This window comes from Bos grunniens, chromosome 5, assembly GCF_055505025.1.
Source record: "Bos grunniens cultivar Pamir isolate PY7600 chromosome 5, Bosgru_T2T1.0, whole genome shotgun sequence".
NCBI lineage: Eukaryota > Metazoa > Chordata > Mammalia > Artiodactyla > Bovidae > Bos > Bos grunniens.
In genome coordinates, this window is record NC_141169.1 from 48,186,870 (window position 1) to 48,206,112 (window position 19,243).

At 43.1% G+C, this 19,243-nt stretch overlaps 1 protein-coding gene across 21 annotated transcripts in view; it reads left to right on the top strand.

Annotated features, from left to right (window-relative positions):
- The window catches only part of GRIP1 (glutamate receptor interacting protein 1), a 754,369-nt gene that overhangs the window by 700,244 nt on the left and 34,882 nt on the right, over positions 1 to 19,243 (top strand). For all 21 annotated transcript variants that reach the window (XM_086400127.1, XM_086400138.1, XM_086400118.1 and 18 more), the window contains 2 exons: positions 1,967 to 2,106; positions 2,275 to 2,466. In XM_086400127.1, the coding sequence (XP_086256253.1) occupies positions 1,967 to 2,106; positions 2,275 to 2,466 (332 nt within the window). The remainder of the gene's footprint in view (positions 1 to 1,966; positions 2,107 to 2,274; positions 2,467 to 19,243) is intronic.

Sequence of the window (19,243 nt, forward strand, 5' to 3'; positions counted from 1 at the left end):
ATCTTGAAATTCGGAATGCACATTTGTCCCTTTGGCAGTTTGTTTCTGTTTGCATGCATCCCACCACCACCTCTCACACTTATTGCTTCCCAGGACAATGTTGTGGGACATATTTCAAACCCCATAACCAGATCTATCCTCCAGTAACCTAGCTCAGGTGCACACATACGTTGCTCATGCTGACACTTGAAGACAATGGTTTGCAAAATAGAGATGCAGCATCACAGAATTTTGGAGCTGCAAGGCACCTTAGAAAATCAGCTCATCCAGCATCCTCATCTGGTAGGTGAGGGCACTGAGGCAGCTCCAAAAGGGTGGTCTGATGAAAGTTTGCATTCTGATGTTGACAGAGACACCTATGACATGGTACCCTCCAGCCATCCCCCCGGGCTAGGTTTCATCCGTTAAGAGAGCCAAGAGGGAATGATTAATATTGATCTGGTTCAGCAACCTCCTAGTCAAGTGTTCTATGGCTCACAGTATGGCTCTTCCATAAACTGGAGATTTTTTTTAGTTGCCAACCAGGAATTGAACCCAGCCCACAGCAATGGAAACGTGAGTCCTACCATTGGACTGCCAGGGAACTCCCTGGAGACTATGAAAGAATGAATTGAATTTTTTTTTTTTTCAGGAAAAAAAATATTTCTCAAGAGTAGATGCATCAATAGACTCGTTAGGCAGCCCCTTATAATCTGGTGTGTGACCCAGTGTCACCAACGATGCCCACCACCCCCAGAGCAGGCTGGGGTCAGATCACTCAGGCACGAGCAGCCTGTGAGTTGGCTTCCTTCACTCATGTGTTTAAAATGAACCAGCACCACAGAGGCTAGCACATGGGATTCCCACTCTATGTCCTTCAGCCCAGGTCGAGAGATCTTTAAACCTTTCCTAGGGGGACTTTCCTGGTAGTCCAGTGGTTAAGACTTCAAGCTCCACCTGCAAGGGACGTGGGTTTGATCCCTGATTGGGGAACTAGGATCCCACATGCCGCATGGTGGCCGAAAAATAAAATTAAACCTTTCCTGAGTTTGACTGCTGTGAGTCTGTTCCTTCCCTACCTGTGCTTCCAAACAAAGATAGATATGGTGAACATCAGAATTATAACTTCCAGTCTGCTAGTTCAGAATTGGGTGAGGATGGGAAGAGAAGGGAAAACATTAAAGGTTTCTCTGTTGATCAGTAAATTAATTTTATTTTTCCACATTTCAAGCAGAACGTTAATCCCTTTACATGTGTTTTCCTATTTAGTCCTCAGAGCTTCTCTGTGAGATGATTTTCTCCATTGTAGTCATGAGGAAACTGACACCTAGACAGGTGAAAATTAAGTGCCCAAGTCACACGGCTGGTAGGTGACAGAGTTGGCGTCAAACAGATTGATTCCTGGGACCTCTCTGGCAGTTCAGTGGTTAGGACTCTGCACTTCCACTACGGGGAGCACAGTTTCGATCCCTGCAACCTGGGATCTAAGATCCTGCAAGCCACGTGACGTGGCCACAAAAAGAAAAAAATGTATTGATTCCTGAGTTCAACCTTTTCAATCCTTGGAATCACCACCACAGTCTTTTGTCTAAGCCTTGCTTCCAGTAAGCTGGGATACTGATTGTGTTCAATCATTTCTAAGTCTGTAGAAAGAAGGACTGCTCCATGCTAAACATCACTATGTTGATTGACCAATATTGTTTGTTTCCTTGGGATTTTGCAGAGTGTTATCAGCTAACTCCACTTTCTTGGAATTTAAAAAGCACACAAGTCCTTTTTAAAAACTAATTAAAACTTTTTTTTATTTTATTTGAAACTGAAAAGTAATTCACAATGCAAGGCAGTCATCTTATAACATTGCCCAGGAGACAAGGAGTGACTTCGAGAGACCCTTGCCAAGTCTTTATTGTTGTGAATATATGAAGTATGTCAGGGAATTTACATTCAGGGATTATTTCTACCTTTCCTATTATTATTTGTGTTTCAGAACTGGTGCGATCCACATAGGAGACCGAATCCTAGCCATCAACAGCAGCAGCTTAAAAGGGAAACCTCTGAGTGAAGCCATCCATTTGTTACAGATGGCAGGAGAGACTGTCACCTTGAAAATTAAGAAGCAGACAGATGGTGAGTGGATCAAGAGCCACAATTAAGGATTTCCAGTGCATTTGCTTCCCTAAAAGAATGTGCAAATATCTACGTGTATATTTCTGGGGAAATGACTCTTCAGCCAGGGGGTGTTGGCATATCTTTGTATTTATATTTACTCTGATACTTAAGCTCTTTTCCTTAAAGCCCAATCAGCATCAAGTCCCAAGAAATTCCCTGTTGCCAGCCACTTGAGTGACCTGGGAGATGTGGAGGACCCATCTCCAGCACAGAAGCCAAGCAAACTCAGCGACACATACCCCTCCACTGTGCCCAGCGTGGACAGTGCTGTGGATTCATGGGATGGCTCTGGAATAGAAAGCAGCTATGGGAATCAAGGTATGTCCTAGCCGCGGGGAACCGGAGATTTATCATTGGTGAAGCTCATGTTTCTCAAAGATCCACCTTTTGTTCCATGAGAAGAATATTTTACTTGTGTTTGCTGCTACTGCTGCTGCTAAGTCGCTTCAGTCGTGTCCGACTCTATGCGACCCCATGGACTGCAGCCTACCAGGCTCCCCTGTCCCTGGGATTCTCCAGGCGAGAACACTGGAGTGGGTTGCCATTTCCTTCTCCAATGCATGAAAGTGGACAGTGAAAGTGAAGTCGCTCAGTCATGTCCGACTCTTCGCGACCCCATGGACTGCGGCCCACCAGGCTCCTCCATCCATGGGATTTTCCAGGCAACAGTACTGGAGTGGGGTACCATTGCCTTCTCCCTGTGTCTACATGAATGCAAACATAGCAAACACATTGAATATTGTGGCCTTGAATTTCCTCCTCTTTAATGCTATGAACATTTAACAGTTATGAACATCTATTCAATACTAGGAGACCCCCGTTAGATCTACTGCTGTCCAAGTGTTCGATCCAGGGCTTGTTCTTCAAGCATAGATTAATATGAGGCAAACCACATGATATGTTGGGTCAATGAAGACCAGCTGCATTGTCTTACTTTTTCAGCAACCTCTGCACAAAGGTGGAATAGAGAATGCTGGAGGCATGCAAGGAGATGAGCCAAAGATTTGTGACCCCATTTATTCCTGCCTCTTCCTGACTTTTCATAGCAACTTGTAGGGGTTTCCTCCAATACTCATCCTTAGAGTTTTCTATACTGTTAATCATAGTATGAAAAGTGAAAGTTGCTCAGTCGTGTCCAACTCTTTGCAACCCCATGGGCTATACAGTCCATGGGATTCTCCAGGCCAGAATACTGGAGTGGGTAGCCACTTCCTTCTCAAGGGGAATCTTCCCAACCCAGGGAATTAACCCAGGTCTCCTGCATTGCAGGCAGATTCTTTACCAACTGAGCCACGAGGGAAGCCCTAATCATAGTATGCAAAAGTATATAGTAGTTTTTCTTCACAAACCTCATCTTCATGTGATGAAGTGTAACCTGTATGAAAAGTTAAACCTTGGTAACAGATTCTGAGTACCAAAAAGTGTTAGACAGAAGACAGAATATAAACACTTATTTAATTTATTTTTTTAATATTTATTTATCTATTTGGCTGTGCCGGGTCTTCGTTATGGCACACAGGATCTGTGGTTGCGGCATGTGGGATCTAGTTACCTCACCAGGGGTTGAACCCTCGCTACTTGCGTTGGGAGCGCAGAGCCTTAGCCGCTGGACCACCAGGGAAGTCCCTAAAGGCTTCTTTTAAAAATATGCTTCCTTCTCAGTGATGCTTAGCATCCAAAGATAAGTGAGTCAAAAACTCTCTGTATTTATTCTCACCTAAGCTTTGTGTGTGTGTTGTACTAATCATTCAGTTCTGTCCGACTCTTTGCGACCTTACCGTCTCTCTAATGCTCTGTGTAAATTCCAGCCTACGAATCCCTTTTCTGCTCTAGGTTTAAGTCAAAGAATCAAATAGATAAATGGCTTGGAGAACACATGGGTGGATAAGAGAGTTGCTTTGTAAATTCGGTACCTGCTTTTGAGGAGAATCTGTATCCAGTTTGCTCTCTTCCTGGTTCTAGTTTTTTCCTCTCAGCCCACTTCTGCTTATGACACTTTCTATTAAATCCTTTGAAGGGTGGAGAAGAAAGAAAAGAAATGATATTTCAAAGTTGTCAAGTCATTACTTGTTAGAGATGATATTGGAGTTTGGTGGAAAAAGTATTTTGAAGACCCCAAAGAGGATTGGGACTTTCATTTATCTGGCAAGTAATTTATCCAAGTCCAAATACCTTGTGAAAGTTAGCTATGCCACCAAATAACAGATATTATTATTTCCAGTGAGTTCATGAGATCCCAGAGAGCACTCTGGATAAAGGGCCCAACTCAAATTCTGTCAATGTAGACTGAAGTTTATTTATTAATGTGTTTGTTTATTGTTTATTTACTAATGTGGAAACTTTTTATTGCGCAAATTTCAGTGAGCTATTGATTATAAGGAGCTCTGCCCCTGAGTGATGTGTGAGAACTTAGCTACTCTATACTTATACACAATAAGATCAGGCCCAGGTTTAGCATGTGGAATGTAAGGCCTGTCCCTCATTTATAAAAGAAGAAGAACCATTTATTATTTATGAGGGATTTTGGAAATTTGAAATCCTAGATGGGGAATAGTAGTCATCATAATAAGAAATTTGGCATTTATAAATTAAAAATCATTACAGGTTTGAGGAGAGAGAACAGAGATATAGAGAAAATGGCAGTTGGAGTAGAACTGACATCTTACAAGATGATGAAAAATTAATAATAATACCTTGTATTTGTAAAACACTTTAGAGTTTATAAAGCACTTTTACGTAACTCATTTCAAGTGATTCTCATAAGGAACATGGAAGCTGAAACCACAGGATTTCGATGTTGGGAGCGATTTTGAAGTCAGCTGGTCTCACACCCGGTACAGCCCTTGATGGCCTGTCCAGCCTGGCTGCCCGCCGTCACACGACATGGGCTGCAGTGCCTGCAGCGACAGGTTGCTCCCTAACTGCTAAGGCAGCTCTCCCAGCTCCCCGTAGCAAGAGCTGACGGCTTGCATTCTCACTTGTATTGAGCTGAAATGTGTCAGCATGTAGCTTCGGCCTATTAGTTCTAGTTCTGCCCTCAAGGTCATCCGAACTAAAGACTCCTCCACTTGACAGCCCCTCAACTGCTCAAAGACAGCCCTCATGCCTCTTTTGAACTTTTCCTTCTCTGAGCAAAATAGCCCCGGTTCCTTTCCTGGTTCCTCACATGACTTACTTTTGAACATCTTTTTCACCCTGGGAGCCTCTCTTCTGACGATGTTCAAGTTTAACTCTGTACAAGTGTAGCGCTCAGAAAGGAAAGTCATACTATGGTCTGGCAGGCCAGAGCCACGCAAGTAACTCGTCTGTCACCTTCATCCCTGGAGACTGTAGAACCCATCAGCGCAGTCTACCTCAGCATAAGAATTCTGGTGATCACTTCCTGTCACTCATTTTTTTTTGGCCACCCCTTGTAGCATGTGGGATCTTAGTTCCCTGCCCAGGGATCAAAGCTGTGCCCCCTGCATTGGGAGTGCAGAGTCTTAACCACTGGACCAGCAGGGAAGTCCCCTGTCTGTTGCTCATCTTGAGCTTGTTGTTTACCAAGATCTCAAAGTCTGTCTTTTTCCCCTTTCCTTGTGATGTTGAGCTTAAACCTGATCTCTCCAGATAGTGCTTGTGAAACTGACTTTTTAAAGGAAGGTATAGAAGGTATCACCTTTTCCCCCCGTGATACATCATACTGTGAGATATTCTCTCTCCATCCTGTCTGCACAGCCTCTCAGCAGACCGTATCTCAGGAACACTTTTACCTTCAAGTCTATAATAGTTGTCCCATTACCAATAGGATATTGTACCTCCATCACACACATCTTCCTCCACAGGCCAGGAATTCTTTTCTCTGTGGGCACCTTTCTTATTGGTCTCTGCATCTAGTCCAAAAATGTCAAGCTTGCTGCATGCATTCATTCAGCAAATATGTAATGACTGGCATAATAGAAGGCCAGCACATGATGGGTATACAAGATTGCACAAAGAGACAGCTTCCTGATTCTTGTAGAAGAGGTCACCCAGCTGAAGGACCAGACAGTTAACAAGTACCAACAGTGTGAATTTTTACTTAGTTAAAGAAAAGGGAAAAAGGATGGTGTAGTCAAAGCTGGTGGAGAAAGAAGGAGTGAGTTTAAAGAAGTCTCACAGTGGGATGACTCTCAATTCTATTGATGCAGACTGCGTCTAACCTGCCTCTGGGGACCAGCTTCTTTCACACCCCATTCTCTTGACCCTTATATTCATGTCCTTCTGCCTTATCAAGAGCTTATGTTTATAGGCCCCTTATAGCCCTTTATTCTTCTTCCTTCAAACTCTAAGAAAAGCCTATAATTGCTTTCCTTAGAATTTGCAAAGGTCAATCAATACAAGAGGAGACTGACAAAAAGGTGGTACCTGGGCTCTGTCATACTCCTAGATAGTGAGACTCGTGATGTCTGTATTTCTTGACTCTTAAGTCAGGCAGTCTTATCCATTCATTCATTGGCAGGCACTTTGGTTGTTTCCATATCTTGGCTATTGTGAATAAGAATCCAATGACATAGGAGTAAAGCCATCTCTTCTATACAGATTCTATTTCCTTCTGATAAATACCCAGAAGTGGGATTGCTGGATCCTTTTTGAGGTCATTTTGATCATTTGTATTCCCTCAGAAAAAGTAAAGCAACTCCATTTCATCCAGTTTTTCAAATGTATTTGCTTATAATTACATAATCTCATTTGGGTCTTGTCATTTTTTCTTGGTTTCTATAATTATATTCCCAATATGGTTCTGTATCCAGTGTATTTGTCCTTTTATTCTTTTTCCCCATGATTATATTGATAGTGGTTTATTTTTATTTAGCTTTTCTTTTGTACAAGGAACTTGCTCTTGCATTTATTTAATTTCACTCTGATTTTTTAAAAAATAAGTCTTTGCTTTTAATTTGATTAACTTTTTTCTGTTCTTCTTAGATTTTGTTCTGCTTTTGATTTGTCTGTCTCCATACTGTCTTATAGTTTTCATCAAAGATGATGGTGATTTGTCAGAAAAAATCACCAACATGTACAGACAGTCCGACTTTCCTTGAATGTAGTTAGGGAACACAAAATGGTACAAAGAGTAGCACAGAGCAGGAAACTGAGCAGGATTTTCTCCATTGGGGAAAGAGCAGGGGCATCTTTCTTTTCCATTTGTTTCCTTATCTCTATGAACTCATGTTTCATCTCCTTCAGTGATCCTGCCTTGCCCAGTTTTTCTTGAGCTCTCGTGTCTATCATCTCTTGTTTTATAGAGACATGTATTTTTTTTAATTTTGTGATAAAATATTTGGTCATATTTATCATTTGCTCCATAACAGCCTTTTTCTCATGAGTATCCTTCATCTGTTATTTCTTTGTTTTTCTATTCCCTCTCTCTTTTTGTAATATTAACTTAGTATATGTCTTATAGTAAGTAAGTGAAGTCGCGCTCAGTCCTGTCCGACTCTTGGCAACCCCATGGACTGTAGCCTACCAGGCTCCTCTGTCCATGGAATTTTCCAGGCAATAGTACTGGAGTGGATTGCCATTTCCTTCTCCAGCGGATATTCCCCACCCAGGGATCAAACCCGGGTCTCCTGCATTATAGACAGACGCTTTACCGTCTTATAGTAGTTCCCTTTAAATTATTGCGTATCTTTAAATGCAGCGACTTCTTCATGAATTGAAAGTGAAAAGTGAAAGTGAAAGTCATTCACTCGTGTCTGACTCTTTGCAAGCCCATGGACTGTACAGTCCATGGAATTCTCCAGACCGTAATACTGGAGTGGGTAGCCTTTCCCTTCTCCAGGGGATCTTCCCAACCCAGGGATCGAACCCAGGTCTCCTGCATAAAGGTCTTCTTCATGAATTGGAAGGGTGCAAAATTTACCCACAGTTCACAGTTCCTGTGATGAGTGCATTCTTTCTCTGCCAGCAGAGGGCAGCACCTTCAGGCCAACCACAATACAGAATTTCTGCCACCCTGCCTCACTAAGAGATTGTCTCTTCCAGTCTGTGGCTCATCTGGAGGTACTCTCAGCCCACCTTGCTGGCTTGGTGCCAAATGGGCTCTAGGGCACTTTCTGCCCACCAGTCATTGCAACCATTCTAGTGTTCCAAACAAAACATTGTTTTGCCTCACGCCGGGGCCCCTGCTTTGGAGGACTGGACTTCTCCAACATCTCTGGACAGGGACTTCCCTGGCAGCATAGTGGTCAGGACTCCGTGCTTCCACTGCAGGGACTGTGGGTTCAGTCCCTGGTCTGAGAAGTAAGATCCCACATGCTGTGTGTAGTGTGGCCAAAAAAAAAAAAAAAAGTTTCTGGTCAGAGATGTCTCCTCTTGGCTTCCTAACACCACCGCTCATTTGCCTTTCACTGAACTTAGTTAAGTTTCCCTATGCATTATGGTTCAGTATTCTAGGTTTGCTGAAGATAGAGTTTGCATTCTGTTATTTGCCATCCATTTTTGTTTTGAGGTGATTTCTAAGAGAAGGTAGAACTATTTTTGCTCTGCCTTTCTAGCATTGGAGAGTGAGCCAGAGTTCACTCCAGTTCCATCTAAACACTTTGAACATTTCTTGGCAAGTGCAATTGCAAATAATTACACAAATGTATGATTTGATTTTCTCATTTTTAACAAAATTGGGGCTGTAGGAAATAAATTTGGCAGGAAATTATCTGGCTCACTCTCCTATGCTAAAATTGGCTTCCAAAAATCAAATTAATGGCAGGAGCTACAATCACAAAATTGTAGAGTTGAAGATTGATCCTCAAAACTATTTTCTGATTTTAAACTTTATGAATAAGAACCAACATTGCTTAGTTCACTTTTCTAAATTAATAGGAATGTGAATTAATAGCAAATGGAAGATATTTATCTGCACAGTATTGTGGTATTAAAAACAAAGTTGTGTAATATTGGAGTATCCAAACTTTACAAATTTCTCTGAGGTGTAGTTGCACTAAAAATAAAAACTATTATACCAAAATTCCATCAACATTCAAAAGTACCTACATTTGTGAAGACCTATTTTTCATCATGCAAGTGAATAAAATTAAACTCTTAAAACACTAAAATTAAACACCTAAAATTAAACTCTTAATGAAAAAAAATCTAGACTGATTTTTTTTTCTTTTGGCCACACCTCAAGGCATGCAAGATCTTGGTTCCCTGACCAAGGATCAAACCCGTGCCCTCTGTAGTGAAAGCGTGGAGCCTTTCTGCTAAACCATCAGGGGTCCCTGACCCCCAGGATCTAATGCCTAATGATCTGAGGTGGAGCTAATATAATAATAATAGAAATAAAGTGCACACTAAATATAATGTGCTTGAATCATCAGGAAAGCATCCCTGCCCCCCCAACCCCATCCATGGAAAAGCTGTCTTCCAGGAAACTGGTCCTTGGTTCCAAAAAGATTGGGGACTGCTGCCAAGCTGAATTGTATACCTTGTGTTAGTTTGCTTGGGCTGCTGTAACAAAGCACCACATACTGGTGGCTTAAGCAACAGAAATTCATTTTTTTATTGTCTGGGAGGCTAGAAGTCCTTGATCAGGTGTTGGCAGGTTTGCTCTCTCCTGGGGCCCCTCTGTCCTTGGTCTGCAGATGGCCACCTTCTCAGTGAGTCCTCACATGGCCTTTCCTCTGTGTATGTGCATTCCTGTGTGTGTCCACATGTCCTCCTCATAAGGACACTCATCCCGTGGGACCATGGTCCCACCCTCAGGATCTCATTTAACCTTACTTACCACTTTAAAGGCCCAATTTCCAAATAAAGTCCCATTAGAGCAAGGTCTGTCTAGTCAAGGCTATGGTTTTTCCAGTGGTCATGTATGGATGTGAGAGTTGGACTGTGAAGAAAGCTGAGCGCCGAAGAATTGATGCTTTTGAACTGTGGTGTTGGAGAAGACTCTTGAGAGTCCCTTGGACTGCAAGGAGATCCAACCAGTCCATTCTAAAGGAGATCCGTCCTGGGATTTCTTTGGAGGGAATGATGCTGAAGCTGAAACTCTAGTACTTCGGCCACCTCATGCGAAGAGTTGACTCATTGGAAGACTCTGATACTGGGAGGGATTGGGGGCAGGAGGAGAAGGGGACGACAGAGGATGAGATGGCTGGATGGCATCACTGACTCGATGGACGTGAGTCTGAGTGAACTCCAGGAGTTGGTGATGGACAGGGAGGCCTGGCGTGCTGTGATTCATGGGGTCGAAAAGAGTTGGACACGACTGAGTGACTGAACTGAACTGAACTGAGGGGATCAACTTATGAGTTGGGGGGACACAATTCAGTCCATAACATCCTTCGTATTATGATACAAAGTATAAGACCAGATACTGAAACCTGGATGTGAAAGAAAGAAAGAAGGGCAAAAGGGAAAGGAGGGGAAAAAAAGAAAAATGAAAACGGTTTCCAGTTCTAAATAAAAAGAATAATTACTTAGGAAATACGTTCTTAATTACTTCTATATTTCAATTTTTAAGCGATTTTGCATTTTAAAACTAGTTTGCAGTATCATACCTGTTAATTTTATGTGCTTACATCATCACTCAATAAAAACAAAGTCTAATTATACTTCTGGCAATTGATTTTTCTGATACCTGGGCTGCCTCATTTATTTTATTCTTGTCATGGCTTTTAAGTTTGGTGTCTAGTGTAAAGGTATATTCCTCAGAGCCTATTAACATCTTCTCAGCTATGGTAACCAGCCTGCCTTTACCCAAACCCGATTTCCCCGAGATATTCTCTATTTTAAATTATGCTGTCATCATCTACCTGCATCAGTTAAGGAGTAGACTCACTTACATAGAAAAGAAAATACAAGGACAGTGTTTAAACAAGATAGTGGGTTATTTTTCTCCCATTGTTGGAAACAGTGTGGGAAGACAGGTAGCCCCACAGTGTTATCAGGACCCGGGCATCTTCCTGCTTTCTACTATCTTAACATCTCTTACTGTTATCAAAAATGTGGGGTCCGGCTGCTTGCCACTTCAAAGCCAATAAACAGGCCAGGTTGGTGGAAAGGAAAGTTTGCTTTATGTCAGATGCTGGCAACTGGAGGGGGTGAGGTTGGATATCTGTCCAAAGGCCAACTCCCCTCCACTAACAACCACTGGGACCAGAACTTTTAGGCAGAGAGAGGGTGCTACATGCAGAAGCGGCACAGTCAGCTCTGACTGTCATCTTCAGATTGGTCATCGGCCATCTGACCAGTGTCATCTTGGTTGTTTTAGGTAGTTAGTCTTCAGTTCCAGGGTCAGATTGTTTCCATTTCTTTGAGGCCAATTCTCAGAATTGTGGCAGCTTCTGTCATGGGTATAGTCTGGTCATCATGTAGTTAACTTTTTCCATCTGATGGGGGTGTCAGTATCTATAAGACAGCTCACAGGACATGGCTCAGGTTATTATCTATAGCCCTTGAGAAGGAACTAAAGGTCCTTGACTATGCTTAATGTTGTTGTTCAGTCACTTAGTCACATCTGACTCTGTGTGACCCTGTGGACTGCAACATTCCAGGCTTTCCTATCCTTCACTGTCTCCTGGAGTTTGCTCAAGCTCATGTCTGTTGAGTCAGCCATCCAACCATCTCCTCCTCTGCTGTCCCCTTCTTGTCTTGCCTTCAATCTTTCCCAGCATCAGGGTCTTTTCCAGTGAGTTGGCTTTGTGTCAGGTGGCCAAAGTATTGGAGCTTCAACTACAGCAGCAGTCCTTCCAAGGAATATTCAGGGTTGATATCCTTTCAGATCAGATCAGTCGCTCAGTCGTGTCCGACTCTTTGCGACCCCATGAATCGCAGCACGCCAGGCCTCCCTGTCCATCACCAACTCCCGGAGTTCACTCAGACTCACGTCCATCGAGTCAGTGATGCCATCCAGCCATCTCATCCTCTGTCGTCCCCTTCTCCTCCTGCCCCCAATCCCTCCCAGCATCAGAGTTCCTTTAGTATTGACTAATTTGATCTCCTCGGTGTCCAAGAGACTCTCAAGAGTCCTCTCCAGCACCACAGTTCAAATCCAGTAATCATGTACGGATATGAGAGTTGGACCATAAAGAAGAATGAGGGCCAAAGGATTGATGCTTAATGACTACATTATTATTGTTTGGTCTCTTTTTACTGTTTTCCTTTGTTTCTGCATGTTCTCATTTCTCTGATTAAACTTATTCTTTGACTACAGTTTTCCACAGACAAAAGACAGGCAGAGGACATGGGGGTGGCGGGGAGGGATGTGCCAAGAACCATAGGGTGCTGCTCTGCTTCATTCATCTCTCCATTCACCGCCATTGCCTTTGTTATAAAGCCTTCATCAGGCTTGAAACAGTTATTTCCTCGATCATCTTACTTTGAGCATCTTACCATTCTGTATTACTATCAGTGAGCTTTAGAGAAACTAAAACAATCAGTTAAATTAGTTCAGTTGCTCAGTTGTGTCCGACTCTTTGCGACCCCATGAATTGCAGCAAACCAGGTCTCCCTGTCCATCACCAACTCCCAGAGTTCACTCAAACTTACATCCATCGAGTCAGTGATGCCATCCAGCCATCTCATCCTCTGTCGTCCCCTTCTCCTCTTGCCCCCAATCCCTCCCAGCATCAGAGTCTTTTCCAATGAGTCAACTCTTCGCATGAGGTGGCCAAAGTATTGGAGTTTCAGCTTTAGCATTATTCCTTCCAAAGAAATCCCAGGGCTGATCTCCTTCAGAATGGACTGGTTGGATCTCCTTGCAGTCCAAGGGACTCTCAAGAGTCTTCTCCAACACCACAGTTCAAATCATCAATTCTTCGGCACTCAGCTTTCTTCACAGTCCAATTTTCACATCCATACGTGACCACTGGAAAAACCATAGCCTTGACTAGACGGACCTTTGTTGGCAAAGTAATGTCTCTGCTTTTCAATATGCTATCTAGGTTGGTCATAACTTTCCTTCCAAGGAGTAAGCGTCTTAATTTCATGGCTGCAATCACCATATACTGTGATTTGGAGCCCCCAAAAATAAAAGTCTGACACTGTTTCCACTGTTTCCCCATCTATTTCCCATGAAGTGATGGGACCAGATGCCATGATCTTCGTTTTCTGAATGTTGAGCTTTAAGCCAACTTTTTCACTCTCCTCTTTCACTTTCATCAAGAGGCTTTTTAGTTCCTCTTCACTTTCTGCCATAAGGGTGGTGTCATCTGCATATCTGAGGTTATTGAGATTTCTCCCAGCAATCTTGATTCCAGCGTGTGCTTCTTCCAGCCCAGCATTTCTCATGATGTACTTTGCATATAAGTTAAATAAGCAGGGTGACAATATACAGCCTTGACGTACTCCTTTTCCTATTTGGAACCAGTCTGTTGTTCCATGTCCAGTTCTAACTGTTGCTTCCTGACCTGCATATAGGTTTCTCAAGAGGCAGGTCAGGTGGTCTGGTATTCCCATCTCTTTCAGAATTTTCCATATTTTATTGTGATCCACACAGTCAAAGGCTTTGGCATAGTCAATAAAGCAGAAATAGATGTTTTTCTGGAACTCTCTTGCTTTTTTCATCAGCGGATGTTGGCAATTTGATCTCTGGTTCCTCTGCCTTTTCTAAAACCAGCTTGAACATCTGGAAGTTCACGGTTCATGTATTGCTGAAGCCTGGCTTGGAGAATTTTGAGCATTACTTTACTAGCGTGTGAGATGAGTATAATTGTGCGGTAGTTTGAGCAGTCTTTGGCATTGCCTTTCTTTGGAATTGGAATGAAAACTGACCTTTTCCAGTCCTGTGGTCACTGCTGAGTTTTCCAAATTTGCTGGCATATTGAGTGCAGCACTTTCACAGCATCATCTTTCAGGATTTGAAATAGCTCAACTGGAATTCCATCCCCTCCACTAGCTTTGTTCGTAGTGATGCTTTCTAAGGCCCACTTGCCTTCACATTCCAGGATGTCTGGCTCTAGGTCAGTGATCACACCACTGTGATTATCTGGGTCGTGAAGATCTTTTTTGTACAGTTCTTCTGTGTATTCTTGCCACCTCTTCTTAATATCTTCTGCTTCTGTTAGGTCCATACCATTTCTGCCCTTTATCGAGCCCATCTTTGCGTGAAATGTTCCCTTGGTATCTCTAATTTTCTTGAAGAGATCTCTAGTCTTTCCCATTCTGTTGTTGTCCTCTATTTCTTTGCATTGACCACTGAAGAAGGCTTTCTTATCTCTCCTTGCTATTCTTTGGAATTCTGCATTCAGATGGATATATCTTTCCTTTTCTCCATTGCTTTTCACTTCTCTTCTTTTCACAGCTATTTGTAAGGCCTCCCCAGACAGCCATTTTGCTTTTTTGCATTTCTTTTCCATGGGGATGGTCTTGATCCCTGTCTCCTGTATGATGTCATGAACCTCTGTCCATAGTTCATCAGGCACTCTGTCTATCAGATCTAGTCCCTTAAATCTATTTGCCACTTACACTGTATAATCATAACAGATTTGATTTAGGTCATACCTGAATGGTCTAGTGATTTTCCCTACTTTCTTCAATTTAAGTCTGAATTTGGCAATAAGGAGTTCATGATCTGAGCCACAGTCAGCTCCTGGTGTTGTTTTTGCTGACTGTATAGAGCTTCCCCACCTTTGGCTGCAAAGAATATAATCAATCTGATTTTGGTGTTGACCATCTGGTGATGTCCACGTGTAGAGTCTTCTCTTGTGTTGTTAGAAGAGGGTGTTTGCTATGACCAGAGCGTTCTCTTGGCAAAACTCTATTAGCCTTTGCCCTGCTTCATTGCATATTCCAAGGCCAAATTTGCCTGTTACTCCAGGTGTTTCTTGACATCCTACTTTTGCATTCCAGTCCCCTATAATGAAAAGGACATCTTTTTTGGGTGGTAGTTCTAAAAGGTCTTGTTAGGTCTTCATAGAACCGTTCAACTTCAGCTTCTTCAGCATTACTGGTTGGGGCATAGACTTGCATTACTGTGATATTGAATGGTTTGCCTTGGAAACGAACAGAGATCATTCTGTCATTTTTGAGATTGCATCCAAGTACTGCATTTCGGACTCTTTTGTTGACCATGATGGCTACTCCATTTCTTCTAAGGGATTCCTGCCCACAGTGGTAGCTATAATGGTCATCTGAGTTAAATTCACCCATTCCAGTCCATTTAGTTCACTGATTCCTAGAATGTCAACGTTCACTCTTGCCATCTCCTGTCTGACCACTTCCAATTTGCCTTGATTTATGAACATAACATTCCAGGTTCCTATGCAATATTGCTCTTTACAGCATCGGACCTTGTTTCTATCACCAGTCACATCCACAGCTGGGTATTGTTTTTGCTTTGGCTCCATCCCTTAATTCTTTCTGGAGTTATTTCTCCACTGATCTCCAGTAGCATATTGGGCACCTACTGACCTGTGGAGTTCCTCTTTCAGTATCCTATCATTTTGCCTTTTCATACTGTTCATGGGGTTCTCCAGGCAAGAATACTGAAGTGGTTTGCCATTCCCTTCTCCAGTGGACCACATTCTGTCAGACCTCTCCACCATGACCTGCCCATCTTGGGTGGCCCCACACGGCATGGCTTAGTTTCGTTGAGTTAGACAAGGCTGTGGTCCATGTGATTAGATTGACTAGTTTTCTGTGATTATGGTTTCAGTGTGTCTGCCCTCTGATGCCCTCTCGCAACACCTACCATCTTACTTGGGATTCTCTTACCTTGGACGTGGGGTATCTCTTCACAGCTGCTCCAGCAAAGCGCAGCCTCTGCTCCTTACCTTGGACGAGGGGTATCTCCTCACCGCCACCCCTCCTGACCTTGAACGTGGAGTATCTCCTCTCAGCCCTCCTGCGCCTGCACAGCCACTTCTCAAACAATGCCACTCTCTAAAAGCAAAGAAACAAAACAAAACAAAACAAAAAACCTCTTTTGATGATTCCCTGTTTTAGATGATGCCAAAAATCCTTAGTTTAAAACACCGAGTTATTTTCATTCTAGTCCCCAACTGTTTTATGGATTTCATCTCCTGATAGTCCCTTGCAGTATCTTGTACTCTGCATCTTGAATTTTTCACTCTTCTCTAAGCAAGCTTTGGTTTTTAGTACTTGACAGCACTAGATGTTTCAATGTTAAACAATCCCTGCCTTAATCAGTTCTAAATCTGTTGGGAAATAGAAACTGGAGTCAGCAGTGGATTAAAATATCAACTTTTTACTTTTTATTTTTTGGCAGACTTGGGAGTTTTTAGAAAAGCTGAATTGAATGTACAGCCAGACTCAGGATTCTTATTTCTCTACCCCACCCCAGGTCCGATGTTGGGACTTTAATAAGGGGGAAATCAGATCTATGAAGGCTTCCCTGGTGACTCAGACAGTAAAGAATCTGCTTGCAATGCAGGAGACCCGGGTTCAATCCCTTGGTCGGGAAGATCCCCTTGAGACAGGAATGATGACCCACTCCTATATTCTTGCCTGGGAAATCCCATGGACAAGAGGGGTCACAAAGAGTTGGACACAACTGATTGACTAACACTTTCACTTTTCAGATATACGAAGCAAACTGTAACCCCAGCTTGTCAGTTGGATTTGACTTAGTTGAATAGAACTAAAAACCCTGATATCAGAGTGACTTAAATCATAAAGAAATAGGCATTTCAGAGCTAGTATATAACTCCACAGTGTCATGAAGGACCCATGCTCTTAAGTATTTCTTCTTTAATATGCCTAGCACTTGGTTTCCATCCTTAGGTTCACTCCATGGCCCAAGATAGTTGTTGGGGCTGCAGCTGTTTCTTCTACATTCCATCTACATTCCGGGCAGCAGAAAAGAGGGTTGTAAGGAGTCCTTCCAGAAGTTTTATTTACATGTCATTGGCCAGAACTTTTTACATAGTTAAATTACACTTAACTTTAAGAGAGGCTAGGAAATAAGTCTTTCCCTGAGCACCCTCAAAATATGCACCCTCAAAACTGGTAAAAAGATGAAAAGAAGAGTGGATGTTTGATAGGCAACTAGTAGTCTGCCACAGCCATAGCTGCAGTCTCGGCCTCCTGCCGCCTTTGAGCTCAATGAGCCTTGGGAGTGGAACTCAGGTTGGCTTACCTCATGGTGCTACAGCAGTGGGAGAGAATGAGTCCGAGGAGAGCCGGAAAGGGCCCAGGGTTACATTCCCAGGGCTCTTTTCCAGAGCTGGACCAATTGGGTAAATCGATGCTCATCCTCTGGGGAGGAATAAGTACAGATGGTTAGAGGGACCAGAAGATCCCTGGACTACTCTCACGCCTTGAGAGTGAAGCAGGCACCCTCTGGCGGACCATAAGCCTAGGCGGCAAGGTCTACCGTGAGGGCACCTCTTCAGTCCTCCTGCTCCGCTTCTCCTGCTCAGCTTCCCCTGTGCTTCCACTGGTGAATGCGCACTTAGCCTAAGTCCCAGCTCCTATGTTGCCGTTCCATTGGCACCCTTCATGACCTGCTTTCTGATCCCCAGACAGATCTCTATTCTTTTCTATCAGTGTGTTCAGATGGAAGGGGTAACAATTCTCACATGCATATAGAACTCTCACTTCCTATCTCTGCCTGTTTCTCTTCCTCTTTCTCCCAAAGCTATACTAAACTGTGCATTTTTTTTGAAGACAAGAACCTGGTTTTATTATCTTTGCATTTCAGCTCCTCCTGCTGAAAGCCTTAGAGGTGCTGGTGCATGCATGCTGGCTAAGTCACTCCAGTCGTGTCCAACTCTTTGCAACCCCATGGACTGTAGCCCGCCAAGCTCCCCTGTCCATGGGATTCTCCAGGCAAGAATACTGGAGTGGGTTGCCATGTCCGCCTCCAGGGCATCTTCCTGACCCAGGGATCAAACCCACGTCTCTTATGTCTCCTGCATTAGCAGGCGAGTTCTTTACCCCTAGAGATACCTGGGAAGCCCCTGGAACATTTACTAAGTCAGAAATGCTGATTTCCTTCTTTCCCTGTTTTATAATGAGACTGAGATCTTGACAAATTGAGTTGCTTAGTAAATAATAAAAGTAATGGGCATTAAATGAGGTTTCATTAAAACATCATTGTGTTCCAGGCATGTCCATGAGTGTTTATGTGTATTATTCTCCTCATTTTTCATATCAACCTGGTGAAGCATGTGTCACTATCCATGTTTTAAATGGAGGCAAATTGGCCAAGACTGCAGAGCAAGCAAGTGGAAAAGCTGGGATTTAAACCTGGGTTTTTCTTACTTCATTCTCTGTGCTAGCATAGCATGGACAAGACCAGGTCTTCTAAGTTTATACCTAAGCCCCAAATATTTGAATTGTATATCCCCTTTTCATGCCCTGCTTTGTTGTAACATGATAATCCTTTAGATAATCAAAGAAGACTTGTCCAAAGACAACAGACATGCCTTTTTGTAGGGAGGGGCATTTTCCTAGTAATGATGCTTCATATCTGCTCAAGCCCATCCTTACAATCTTGCTCAAATCACCAAGAACTACTTAACATCAATTGGAAGAAAAATCATAAAGTTAATCTGCTCAGTTTAAAACATGTTGGAATTTCCCTTGGGAACTGAATCGTCATACGGGTTAATGCCTGTCAGAAAAGGATGCCCCTGGGAGGACATCACCATTTAGCATTTTGCTCTTAGCAAATTTAAAGCCTTTAGGGGAAGTGAGGTGTGGACTTACTTCCCCTAACTTTTTAAGAGATGTCACATATTTGGGCATCAGTTTATTTGCTTCCCTGGTGGCTCAGAGGTTAAAGTGTCTGCCTCCAATGCAGGAGACCCGGGTTCCATCCCTGGGTTGGGAAGATCCCCTGGAGAAGGAAGTGGCAACCCACTCCAGTATTCTTGCCTGGAGAATCCCATGGACAGAGGAGCCTGGTAGGCTACAGTCCACAGGGTCGCAAAGAGTCGGACACGACTGAGCGACTTCACTTTCTTTCTTTCACTTATTTGCTTCAGAAGATGGATAGCCTGGCAGAGGGAGCAGGTGAAATGTAGTGTTGCCCCATCACTCCCCTTTAAGAAGAGACTCAAGGGTTCCCGTAATTCAACACTTTGGACAGAAAACTGAACATTCATCATGCAAAACTTCTCCCCAAATGTCTAGCCACACTTGCAGTTACCCAGGAAATAAAATGAGATATGGAACT